General features: G+C 32.4%; 2 protein-coding genes across 2 annotated transcripts in view; one reads left to right on the plus strand and one right to left on the minus strand.

The window, feature by feature from the left end:
• Positions 1-14,079, plus strand: part of LOC148239003 (semaphorin-2A-like) — a 478,624-nt gene that overhangs the window by 332,925 nt on the left and 131,620 nt on the right. The gene's annotated exons all lie outside the window — the stretch shown is intronic.
• LOC148239004 (uncharacterized) lies at positions 4,007-6,118 on the minus strand. Its single transcript, XM_088185834.1, has 2 exons — positions 5,511-6,118; positions 4,007-5,438 (listed from the first exon to the last, which is right to left on the minus strand). Exons 1-2 carry the CDS (start codon positions 6,101-6,103, stop codon positions 4,910-4,912), a joined length of 1,122 nt encoding a protein of 373 aa, XP_088041960.1. The 5' UTR covers positions 6,104-6,118; the 3' UTR covers positions 4,007-4,909.

The raw sequence follows: 14,079 nt of genomic DNA on the forward strand, positions 1-14,079 counted from the left end.
AGTTTAAAAGCAGATTAATTGGCATATGTCAAAAAGTTTGGACATATCTACACAAATACGTGAAGTATTAAATAAAAACTATTTTTGTCGGACATTATTTACCTTTTTCTGTTGGTAGCTTTTAAAAATATTTACATATTTAATTTCGTATTACTTTTAGCTCATATTTATGCTTATAACATTTTATTATCTCTATTATTTATTTTTCATAAATAAACAATCTAAATTATTAAAAACTTTACATTTAATAATACAATAATTTAAAAAAGTACTAGAGGTATTTATTCACAACCAGATCACATTCCTTATTCGCAGTAATGTGCTTGCGAAAATAAAAACTACATCTGAGATATATGTAATAGCTTGTGTCTAATTATAAAATTAAATAATTGTAGGCATTTTGGCTACAAATTACTTGAATGCAATGGTAACCGAAAATATACAAAGTTTTTATGATATTATAAATTAATCGCGAAATTACTGAGCTGTATATAATTTCTTCTCGAAAATAACTTAATTATATTAAATGCCTTTTAATTACTATAATGTTAATCGTATGCAATTGAGATGTTACACGCCAAGACTTTTAGCGTCGAATTCAATTGGCCCAACTATACAGCATTTAATCTACTGTCAAAACAAATTATAAGTTTGATAGATAAAATAATAATAATAACAGTAACGTTTATTTTTAATTCATAATCAATGTTTGATGTATGTAACAAGTACGATATTCATTAATTAATCACCATTGATATATTACACAAGCATACATTTTACGTTAATTACGCCAGACTCTCCTGTTGTTGTTGTCCTTCCAGCCGTCCAATAAAACAAATTGACTAAACTAATCAGTGAATAGGAAAAGTCGAATCTGGGGGGCCGTTGCGTAATTAAATTACGCTTCTAAATCTAATCGAACGATTGATCTATCGTATTAACCTGTCATTATGTAGCCGCTTCGCGTGATTGCCTCAGATAAAATCCTCGGGGCGAAGTGTTCGCGATTCGAACACACACGCACACACAGGCACACCTAGGGGTCGGTTGGTTTAGGTTTGAGGGTTGGATGAATAAAATTTTCCACGATGGGGTTAAATTACCGAGTTTTTCTGGTGCGGGTCTGGGAGGAAACGCGGCTCACCTTTGTGGCGCAATCACATCTCCAACTCCGCCACAGATAGCGCGGTAGGAAGGAAACACGACTGCTAGATAACAGATGATTGATTACAAATCACAGGATCCCTCCTCGTTTTATCCTGCCGCCTCGGGTGAGAGAGCAGGACGTGCTCCTGCACGCCAGCGCCGGAAAACACACACAAATATTTTACCGACGTGAAATACATACACAAACATTGAAAACGTCTTCATATTTTCATTGGTTGAATACACAAATGATACTATACAACTTTTTTAAATAAAGTTTTATTTTATTGCATTATTCTTTTCAAATACATAAATTTATTATAAATAACATTTAGAAAATATTAAATCACAAGCCAAATACTTGACAACATTGCTTTAAAGCAAAGGTTGGAAAGAAGTATTTTTGTTAAGTTAGTAAAGTATTTGATATTTTTTATAAATTAAATAAAGGACCACCTTTCATAACTAAACAACTTCATTATATTTTTTAATTCCCAATTTTAATATTCAAAAAGTTTAGTATTCAAATTAATAAAAATTTATTATTTTTTTTTAATCTTGGATACAATAACACTATAATTAGAACTTTAAAATGGACGATACTGAAATAGAAGCTTTGAGAACTGCTGCGATGTTTTCGGGTTTATTTTTTACATTTTTGCATGCAGAATGTAAGCTTAGTGTTAAATTTATGCTAAATCTTGCGTGTATTTTATTTTAATATTAATTTAAGAATATTATCAACTGTGTATAAATTGTTATTATTTATTTTTTTTTTTTTTTTTTTTTTTTTTTTTTTTTTTTTTTTTTTTAAATGTTTATTTCAAAAATAATTTAGTTTTATACAAGTTATAAATTACATGTTTCTGGCTTTTAGCCATTATCATGTTTACAAGCGAAATTACAATAGTTTAAATAAAAATAGAGGCGACATTATGCAATATTTAATAAGTAAAATTTAAGGAGAAAATACTAAAACCTTTATACAATAAGAAAAAGAAAATAAAATAAATAAAATATAAGATACATAATTAAAAATAACACTTACGAACTGGGGCTATTGAAGTCGTGGTTACAGATTTGCTATCAAAGCATTATGTGCTTAGGCATTTTATGTTTATACTTGAAATTTAGTGTGACTTTGTCATAGTTACCAATTTTTGCAATTAATTTATTATTATGTTTACGCGAGATATTTTTGTAATAATTTATCGTATTAGTAATAATGTGATTTTTAATTGTAGGTATAGAATATCGAGTGTGGAGTTTCTTTAAATTAGTATAATATGGGGTGTTATAAATTATTTTTACAGCTTTATTTTGAATTACTTGTAACTTATTAAAATTATTTTTACACGTATTACTCCACACTGGGCAAGCGTATGTTAATATCGGTCGTATTAATTGTTTATATAATAAAATTTTGTTTTTAATCGTCAACGCGCTTTTTCTGTTAAAAATGGGTCTCAGAGCTGAAATGGCGGCAAGCCCTTTAGACCGTACTTCTTTTATATGCTTTGTATATTTTAATTTAGAATCTAAGTGAAGACCCAGATACCTAACACTCGTTTTCCATTCAATGTTTTTGCCCTGCTCGGTTTTTAAAGGCGGAGGCAACGGTTGCCGGCGCATCGTAAAAATGATTGCCTCAGTTTTATCATCGTTTATTTTTATTTTCCACTTTTTTAAATGTTTATTTAAGTTATGCAAAGATTTTTGTAGTTTTGTTGCTATTGGTTTAAGACCATATGAACTAGTTAAAACGGCCGTATCGTCCGCGTAAATAGAGAGACTGGTGTTTTTTAAAATTGGAATATCGTTTGTATATATTATATAAAGATACGGCCCAAGTATGCTCCCCTGAGGAACCCCGGCTGGTATTTTACGCGGTGTCGAATTATCGTTATTTAAGGAGACGACATAGCTTCGATCTTGGAGGTATGATCGGATAATTTGTATAAGATAGTGTGGGGTTTTGTACTTATCTAGTTTGTATACTAGCCCTTCATGCCACACAGTATCAAATGCCTTCTCTACGTCTAACATTAAAAATCCTGTGCTTTTTTTCCTGTTAAAATTCGCAGAAATGTGCTCCGTGAGTCTATTAAGTTGATGCGTTGTTGAGTGTCCTTCGCGGAAGCCAAATTGTTCGTCAATGATTTTACTATTTAGACACTCTTTTAAACGTGATAAGATAATCTTTTCAAATAATTTACTTAGGGACGGTAGTAAGCTAATCGGTCGGTAATTTAATGGGATGCTATCAGCTTTACCGGGTTTTTTTATCGGAATTATTTTTGCAACTTTCCAAATACCTGGAAAATACCCAATAGATAAGCAAAAGTTAAATATGTTAGTTAGGAAATGAAAGCATTTAAATGGAAAGTTTTTTATTAAGATGTTATCTAATCGGTCAATTCCCGGAGCTTTATTATTTTTAAGTGATTTTGCAATGTTATAAATTTCGAACGGGGTAATTTCGTTAATAGTTTTCTTATCTATTCTAGTTTTATCAAGTCTTTGAATTGAACGATCAACTTTACTCTGGGTTTTTAGATGCGTATAATTTTGCGTTAGCACATAGGATGTAGAGAATGCATTAGCTAATACCTCAGTTTTTTGTATGTTCGAGGTTACTATGTCGTCTCCATTTTTTAACGGCGGAATGTCTGAATATTTATTTTTAATTGATTTAGCGATTTTCCATAATGAGTTATCTGCGGGATTTAGTTTTTTCAGTTTACGCGACCATGAATCATTTTTAATTATTTGGATTTTAACGCGGATATCACTGGTTAATTTATTTAATAAAGTTTTAAGTTGGGGTGATCTATTTTTTTGCCATTGCTTTTTAATTCTGTTTTTGATTTTTATATATTCGATAATTTCTGGAGTTAATTTTACTTTATTTGGTATATTTTTACGCGTCGGTATAAATGATAGTTTACCCTGCTCGATTAAATTTGTAAAAAAATTAATATCATCGTCAATTTGCCTGGTGTTTTGTAAAGTGTATATCTGTGGAGCGCCGTGTAGACGACATTCAATGAAACTTCTAAAACCTTTCCAGTCAGCTCTTCCGTAGTCAAAAAATATTTCAGGGATGACCTCAACATCGCCTTCCAGAGCAAAAAACACAGGAAGATGATCCGAAGATAGAGCTTGGATGCAGTGCATCCCCGAAATTGGCGTAAAACCTTTGACTAATGCGAAATCAAGAGTTGATGGAGACATGTTATTAAAAGGATAGTGTGTGTGTGAATTTGGAAAGTGAATATCCGTGTCAGTATCGTGCAAGTAGTTAAAGAGCATGGTACCGGATCGATTGGTACTAGAACAATTCCAGTGCGAGTGCCTGGCGTTGAAATCTCCGCTTAATATAACAGAGCTTCCAAGTCCAAGCACAGCATCTAGATCACTCTGCAACAATTCGTCTCCGGGTGAGTTGTATGCGGCAGCAATTGTGATGATTTTATTATTATTATTAATTTGGATCGCGACAGATTCTAAGTTAATTACGTCGGGATTTATACGCGCGTGTTTTATAGATTTTTTAATAAAAATCGCAACCCCGCCACCTGGCCTTGAGAGTCGGTCTCTCCGGAGGCAAACAAAGTTCGGCAAAGATATTTTAACGTGAGGTTTAAGATACGTCTCGGTAACTATGACAATGTCAATTTTATACTCACTGATCAATAGCTCCAGCTCGCCAGTTTTGTGTCGAATTCCACGTGAATTCCACGTCAGCAAATTCAATTTCTTCTTAGAAGAGGACATCAAGGTACTCTACCATCATGATGGCTATCTCCATTTTGCTCGCACACTTGCCAGCTTTGACCCGAATCTCCTGAAGTACGAGGAGCATCTTCCGTAGATCCGAGGACGACATGGGGGCATCCTCTGCGCCGGTGTTTGGTGCTGCTGTCGGCTCTGGTTGTGATCTTTGAGCCTGTTTGAGATTAGCGGCCGCAGCTGAGAAGTTCTTAGCCGGTTGGGATGGTCGGAGTGCGGGAAAATGCTCCTGAACTAAGTTAAATGTCGGTCCAGGTGCAGCCGGGGCGACAGCCGCGACGGTAGCTGGCCTTTGATGTCTCCTCTGAGTCTGGACGAGATACTCCTTCCTGCGAGGGCAGTCCTTGAAGTTGGCCGGATGATCTCCTTCGCATCCGATGCATTTCGCTGGTGTCTCACGATCCGTTTTCGAGCAGTCAGCGGTTGCGTGACTGCCGGTACATTTGACGCATCGTGGGGTTCGGTGGCAGTTTTTGGCTGCGTGTCCATAAAGCTGACATCTGAAACATTGGGTTAAATGTCCATTGTTACGCTTATACCTTTCCAGAATGGCCTTGGCGAAACAAACGTACCGGATGTTTTTGATTGCAGCTGTCTTGGTATCCGAAGAGAACTGAACCAGGTAGAGGCGAGAACCTCCCAGTACCTCCGTCTTTGTCTTCATTGTCGTCACTTTGACGACATTGAGTCCTTGCCTTTGGAGGTCAGCAGCTATGTCTTGAGTTGGAACTTCTGGTAGTCCTTTCAGGACAGACTTTACTGTCTTGTCCTCGTCAGTGGTGAAGGTATGAAATGGGCGATGCCCCCTCAATCCTTCCATTAGTAAGGCTCGTTGCTCGAGCGAAGAACACTGGACGGACACGTTGCCCTTTCCAGTGTAACGCAACGTGAAGTTGCTGGATTTGGTGACGGATTTAATAAGGTCCGTCGTTTGAAGATGTGAGCCCGTGACCTCCATAATCACAGGCGGAACTCTGCTTGATTTGCTTCCTAATACCTCGGGAAGCTTTTCGAACCTGTTTTGGCTCGGGGTTGGTCCGGGGCTCCTGGACTCAGTGGATGGTCTGGCAGTTTTTTTCGGAAGTTGCCATTCCGAATCTTGACTGGGGTTAAGGAACGCCTTAATCGTCCCCACAGAACGCTTACGCGTCTGCGCCTTTTTCATGGCGCTGTTGTTTGGTAGGCATTGAGCAAAATTGTTCAGCGGCGCAGCTGGCAGGTCCGAGTGTGTACAGCAGCGCGGTCTACGCACAGAGCACGAGGTGCGTCCGTACACCGCGAAGGCACAAAGCGGAATGATTTATTTATTTTAATTTTATTAATTTATTTAGCTAATGTAAAAAATTGAGTAGCATTGGTGCCACACTTTTGACAACTGCAGGAGTATATAAAGTTTTATTTAAAAAAGTGAATAATTGGGAAACCAGATAAGCAATAAACTGTCAGTTGCAAATAAAAAATTGTATAAATGAACGCTGCAGTGAAATATTAATAACTTTACTAATATATTTATAAATGGGAAACATTCCAATTTTAAATGACAGTTACAAATATTCCACTAAAACGCTGCAATTTATTTGGCGCAAGAAATAATTGAAAGGATACATCCGAATATATTATTGAATGGTATTGATTTAGATTAATCACAAGAATCGGAGGATGTGCAAGATTGCACAATAAATGCGTTCGATGTTATACAATAAGAATGGCAAAATGTCGTTTCGTTGCTAGTAGAAAAACCAATGGCTAAATGCCGTAAAGAAGGAAATTTTAATTAGGTAAATTGGATACTACTTGAAACTCGAGTATTATTAAACGTTACTACCTCATTGGAACATCTAGTATTTTATTTAATGACCATAATCAGAATATTCTACAACAATTGCTTAAAAATTAACATGCGTACTATTTAGTTTGGTTAACTCTTAAACGTAATCGAGTGAAATGGCAGAGAGTTACATAAGATATTGCAAGTTTAAACTTTGCCTTTGTACATAGTATGTTAATTTTATGTAAAAGGATTCAGTTAGATTATATTATAAATACATTCATATGTGAAACGCGATCGAATGAAATAAAAATGTCACATTTAACACGCGTCATTTAGCACCGAAACAAATTCGAAATGATTGTAAATCAGAGACGTCGGATCCTTCGTGTTTTCCGAATCGAATCGAAAGTTTTCCCGAGGAAAAGCTTAAGTGACCTACTATGATAATGCTTTCCACTCGAGTGTACATACCTTATATAGAGCGTTATCTGATATAATGTAATGGGGCATATTCCATTTCAAATTACGTAGTTCAAATTAGTTCGAACCGGTAATTTCGCCCTAGTCACGAACTCACCCTTAATTAACAAACGCAAAGGAATAGAAAAGTGAGATGGAGAGAGTGAAAAAATAATATACAAAAATATGGGTACAAAGGCGCAGGGCCGGCTCTGGTATTTACACAGAGTCCGAGCGACAATATCGAAATTGGGCTAACTGAAAACACGCCACAAACCAATTTTTAATTTACGTACGAACAATTTTGGACCACGCACGAATTACCAAATTGCCGACGGGGAAAACATTGGGAAATGTTCGAATTCATTTTAAACATAAACATATAATTGTACGTGTGCCGGGTTGTTAAGTCCCCTCGCAATTGTTACGTACCACAATGGCTAATAACGATGGCTATTTTTCCAAGAACATCCCTTTGTTTCTGTACCGATAGTTTGGGGGTACATGCATCGAGACATATATTAACATTATACATTTTCATCAGTGAGTATGAAGATATGGAGCGTAAACAAAGGATTTGCGAAGGAAGACGGATGGAAGTCTCGCATGATTAATCATATAGTTCTTACGGTTCATTACTTCACAAAAATGCTGCTAATAATCAATATGAGCAATATGAATATACGCTTTGTACTATTATGATGAATTTGCATTTCGAACTAAATGACGATAGAACTTCTTAACAATTTTATTCTGAATAGAATGAATAATTTTATGGAGATATTTAACTAGTCATGGAACACATTTCTAAAAACAACTTTTTTGCTTGTAAATGTTGTTGGATAATAAAATCTAAATATAACCTTAATTACATATTTAGAAATAATATTGAAACAGAGAAATAAAAATATGAAAATAAAACAATTTTATTATGCTCAAGAAGCCAATAAAACAGAATAAGACATTAAAATTAGTAATTAAAAAATAGAATAGAGGCAAAAAGTATGCTTGAATAATTTTAATAATTAGCTATTTATGAAATATGAATAAACGATTTTGTATGTTCATATGCTTTATGTTACTAGAGTACTTTAACAGATAATTTAAAATATATGTATTTAAGTAGTATTTATATTATACATTACTGATATATTTTATAAATAGAGAATATATAAGAGTAGCTAAGAAAATAAAAACGAAGTACATAAATACCTATTTTATATTGTATTTTATAATATATATACAAAATATTTTCTACAGTTTTTTGTATACATGTATTCAAATATATTATTTTTTATTACAAATTAACAATTATGACTTAACAGGTTTTCTAATAAGTCATACAACAATAATCATATAGTTAAATAATAATAATAAAATTTCACCTATTTTTTCCAGATTGATAAGAAGCTAAGTCGCACGTGCAAGTAAAGTGTTCTTAAGAGCTGACGTTCTAGCCATGACGGGCAAGAATAAGGGACGCGATCGTGACTTTCTAAAACACTTTCGGGTTTTGAAACCGAAGGGGTGTGTCTTTGCAGCCAAAATAGACGCTGGAAAGCTAGTAATAGTTGATTCTGTTCAGTTGTACAATTGACAAAAGCAAAATATTGTCGAGTTATAAATATTTGGTAGAATGCGCGCTTAAGAACAATATGATGCAGAAGTGATGTTTTCTGAATAATCTGCTAAGGTCTCTCGTGTTAGTTGTTGTGCTCAATTTTTGGTCTCCATCTGGTTGTCTACCGTCTCGAATTACTTGATAGTCTGCTGACAAAGTGCCAGATCTTTTATATTCTTAATTCGAGTCATCACGAATCAGAGATGCAAAAATTAATTACCCAATTGCATCGTTTTCATATTGGATCAACGAAATATATTTACGCCTTGAATATTTTTAAATCGTTAATGCAAAGAGTAGACAACACTAGCAGTTATTACGCTGGTTAGACTAGACGTATTGTCTGTTGCATACTTTATACACAAAAGAGTAGTTTTTCTGATCATTACATATATATTTTCTGATAATTATGGTATCTGTTAGAACTACTGTTGCAATTGTATATTACGTAATTGTGATATTGAGTACTTTTTCATTGTTATTTTGTCAAAACGCGTTGTTATTTACTTTTTATAAGTTCAAAATTGTCGTTTGAATGACGCGTAAACTGCGCAGCTGGGTATACTTCCCACAAGTCATTGTTTGAGAAAAGTTTAAGCATGTTGAAAGTAATGTCAAAAATTATCTAATTTTTCCATAATTTCGACTACAGATTAAAGAATAATATACCTAATTATATTTTTGATTTGTTTGTTTATAAATTCAAGTATAATTCTATATGTCTAGTGTAAACAAACCATATGTTATCATATTTGTATTTATATTATTAAAAAAAAAGTGCAAAATTAAAGTCATGTACAATGTAATTGTCTAGTTGTACTGTATATATGCTTAATGAAAATATTTTTTTATTATTAAAATTTTCAATTAAATAGATTAATCAAATAATAATTATTTAATATTTAAAGTGCATATAGATTGCACTAAATTATTCAGCATATTTATCCACACGAAAATAATAATAAAAAACATATCCGTTACGATGTTCGAACCACCACAGGATCGATGGCACCGCACACGAGCTTTAAGCTCTTGCCGGAATGCGCTTATTTATTTATTTCAACACATTTATTTATTCTCCCGCATTAAGCGCCGCGTTTATTGCGCGAATTTTCGCCGGCGAAAAAATATACACATACAAAAAAAAACAGGGAAACGCATAACTCAATTGCGGAGGTGGCGTGTAAACGCGTATACTCGTCCACGCTTATAAATCTCACCCCCCGTCCGATACGAATTAATCAAAGGGCTTCGGGCGAAACTTTGCGGTTCGGCCGTAATCTATTACGTGTGTAAGTAAGCTTACGCGTGTTTTACATTCGCAATTTTTTTCCGCTCAGTTCGACCGGTAACCGAACCGTGCGCCCGAGTTTACTCGTGTATCTACTACGGAAAATGTGCTCGCTGCGATAAAACACCTCGGTACACGATAAACAATTCATTCGAAGGCAATTTTGAAGCGAAAGGGGTTGGAAAAATCTAGGGGCAGAGGCGCAAAATATTATATTTAGCGAAAACGCGGGGGTCGCATCGTTTGTTTGTGTGCTTATCAAAAAACGGTAGCTGAGATATTTTTTTGTTGCGGACAAGATGACTGGCGTTTTTTTTCGGCGGTGTTTTGTATCTGATGTGTATACATAAAGAAAATAAAAATGGGCGATGATGGTGGGCGCTAATGAAATTTTTCGGGCATCCCTTGTGTAATATTTCGAAATTAATGCGTATGAATATTTTTTTCGTGTGCTTTAGCGGAGTGCTAATTACACGCTTTGGCTTAAGTATTATAAACTTTTTGGCTTACAAAGAAGATCGAAATTAAAAATAATATCTATATAAAGCTATTAGTGGCAAAGGTGTTTATTTTTCTTTACCTATTTTCAGGTGTAACTAAAAATGTTATTAATACCAAATTAAACCATTCGAAAAGGTCTAGTTCATTTAGTGTTCTTTATATTTATATAACATATTTTTTTAAGTAGCAATAATTTAATAAGGAGCATATAATATAACTGATTTTCAGAAAGTCAAGAAACATTTGATCTTAAAATACACTTTAAATACTTTTATTTATTTTTTAAAATAGTCACCTTAAAGCATTTAGTAACATTTTTAGTAACCTGCTAATATTTTAGTATTTAACGTGCGCCAATAGCCGAATATTATTATATCCGTTTCATAAATAACTGCTATTCACAACTTTGCATTAAAGTTTATCGTTTGTTGAACACATAAAAAAAGATTTTATTCTTTTTTTTTTAATATCGTAGTTACTAATGATATAATTTATAATTATTATATCCTTGCTTTAAAAAAACACGACTTTAAAATTACCATAGTTTTCGATAGCATAATCATGTAATAATTGTTGTAGATAATTTATTATATGGTTAATAAAATCGAAGTTAACGAGTGAAAATTATGGATTACACTATTTTTTACGTTAAATACGTAACTTTTTCACATTTATACACATTTATAACTTTATTGACACTGCAGTTTATTTTTGTTTACTTATTTTTTTATTACAAATCTGACCATTATAATTTTGGAGATTTCCTTAAAGCGTCATGATAGCTATTGTACAAAAAATATTCATATAATTAAACTTAAAAAAAATAAAAATTAAATATGATGCACATCTTAATGGGTAAGAAAAATGGACGCGATCGTAACTTTTTTAGGCAAATTTTTTGTAATGAAATAAAAAAATTATCTAAAAAAAATAGACATAAAAAATATTTTTTTGATTCATTAAAAAAACGAGATCATTTCTAGATTATTATTAATATGTTCTAACAACATAGAAGTGATATCAGTACAGAACTTTATAATTAATTGTCATACAGTTACATGTCATATGTATATCATTGGTATATATTATTTATAAATCATATTGTTTTAATTTTATTGGTACTTAAAATATGTTTCAACCTGAAATAAATCAAGATCAATAAGAAGCCTATTATTTTATAGCTAAATAGCATTTGAATTGATGGCGTGCTATGATAAACAAAGCGAAATAAAGCTTTTACTACAAACCCTTATTAAATTTACGACTTGTAAATTTTAAAACATAATTACATTATAAAATGTACATATATACGTTGACATTTGACGTGAAATAATTTAATAAAAAATCTGTACCTTCGTTCGCACGCCTCAAAAAATATACATATATCTCACTTATCATAAAACTCGCATAAACACATTAAACTTGGATTCAATAGCAATCGTAACAATGTAGCATATTCGCACGCAAAGCCACAATGTAACTGAAGACGTAATTATTTTTCGTTTCACAAGCCGCAAAATGAAAAAAATATACACTATTTTTATGTAAAATTAAATGTGGCGTGCTGGCTTTATGCAAATATGTCGAAGTTTTTCTAATTTGAAAACTCTTCGTAATTACGGCGAGCGTTTTCACGCGTTATTGCGTTATAACTTCCTAAATTAAAAACGTGTCAACTCGTTAGAGGACGTAAGGGCCAGCGACTAACTTAAATTCCAACCAACCACCCACGTCCCCTTTGAATATCGCCGGTAATTATAGCCTGTAATGTAGCCACGACCACAATAATGATTTTAAATTTGCGTTTAAGGGTGTATGATTTTGTGTTTGTGTATTAAGGATTGAGCATGAAAGGGTATTTACGATATTTCAGTTTTTCAAAATCTAAATAATAACTAAAATAAATTAAACAGAAATATAAGGGCATAGATTTTGTTAGGTTTGATTATTATTAACTAAATATAACTTATTTTAACATTATGTATTATATAATTCACAACCCATGTGTAAATATTACGTTGAATAAAATGGAAGTCGGTTCGAGAATAGTATATCGAATGAAAACATAATGTGGAGAAGATCAAAGGTTTAACTAGGGTCAAACTGATAAATCTGTTTTAAGCTCTTTCCTTATAAGGATTAAATTTATTTATTTATTTTTAAACGCACGTGAAGATACTCACTACTAACCAACTATTATTCATACTTTTATTTAACTAATAATAGTAAAATAATAATAATAATAGATTTAGAACACAGAAGCTACTAAAAATATTTTTTTAGCTAACCAGTATTATTCTAGAATTCAAGGTTATGTTTTCATTCTTGACTGAGTTACAAATTACAAATAAAATGTCACTCTCGATGATTTTAATTACGTTGAAGCATTTTGTATTTCAATAAAATATTATATTTCGAGTATGTCTAAAGAATTTTTAGTTTAATTTAAATATTGTATTGAAGTGAAATTATAAGAAAGAAATCAGTGGCAAAAGCACCATTGATAATCATTATCTCTTTTGTAACAACATACTTATGTTAAACAAAATTATCGTCATTACTATAATAAACATTAAGAACCAGTCGCTTCTTATTTTACAGTATTCGTTAAAACGAATGCTGTAAAAATATTAAAATGTGCAACTACTTTTCTATATTAACTTTATTTTAAAGGTTCATGTGAATTAAATTTAAAGTTATATTGTGCTATATAAACAAATTTGCTAAAGAAAATATTCAATGGTAAATTCTGCTAAAAATACACATATTTGTGTGAGAGAGAATAGTTTGGAAAGCATTGTTCTTTAATTAAATGAGTTTAGAAAATACTGTTCTTTCTCTTAAATATTTTATAAAATAAAATGTTGTGGTGCTAAATGTAAAACGATTGCCAGATAAAGACAAAAATATTTCCAACATAAACGACTAACATATATTAGGTTTTTCTAGATTTTCCTAATCTCACAGATGAATATCGAACTAGATCGTACATATTAGGTATTGCAATTTCTCTAATAGTAGAGAAAAGAAAAAATAGTTAGATAAAAAATATTATATTAAAAGATAATACTTATTAAAAAATAAAGAAATCATAAAATAATAAAATTAAATGATTCGAACCGGATCAGCTCCTAGAAGCTGACATTAACCTCCACTTGATCTTTAGTGGAAGTTTCTCTAGCCAAAATGTTCCCACCGAGATCGTAGAAATAATCTAATGGCAGACAGGAGTGTGAGAATGACACAGTATGGCACTTTCTGACGGTAAAGTGTTAATAGAAGCATATTTCCATAGAGAGTCTGCAACAGATCGATTGCGTTTAAACAATTTTAAATAATCTGCATACAGAAGAAAACTGTGTCATAGAACATAGATAATGCGAATAAATTCAAAGTGAAATGCGTTCTTTATAACAAAGCCGGGCATCTTAAAATATTTATCGCAGACATCGTTTACGTATAGAGAGAACCTCCACTTACTCTAAAACGTGATTCCGA

The sequence above is a fragment of the Plectrocnemia conspersa genome, unplaced genomic scaffold, assembly GCF_051122295.1.
Source record: "Plectrocnemia conspersa isolate PC_06_02 unplaced genomic scaffold, ASM5112229v1 ptg000001l, whole genome shotgun sequence".
NCBI classification, from domain to species: domain Eukaryota; kingdom Metazoa; phylum Arthropoda; class Insecta; order Trichoptera; family Polycentropodidae; genus Plectrocnemia; species Plectrocnemia conspersa.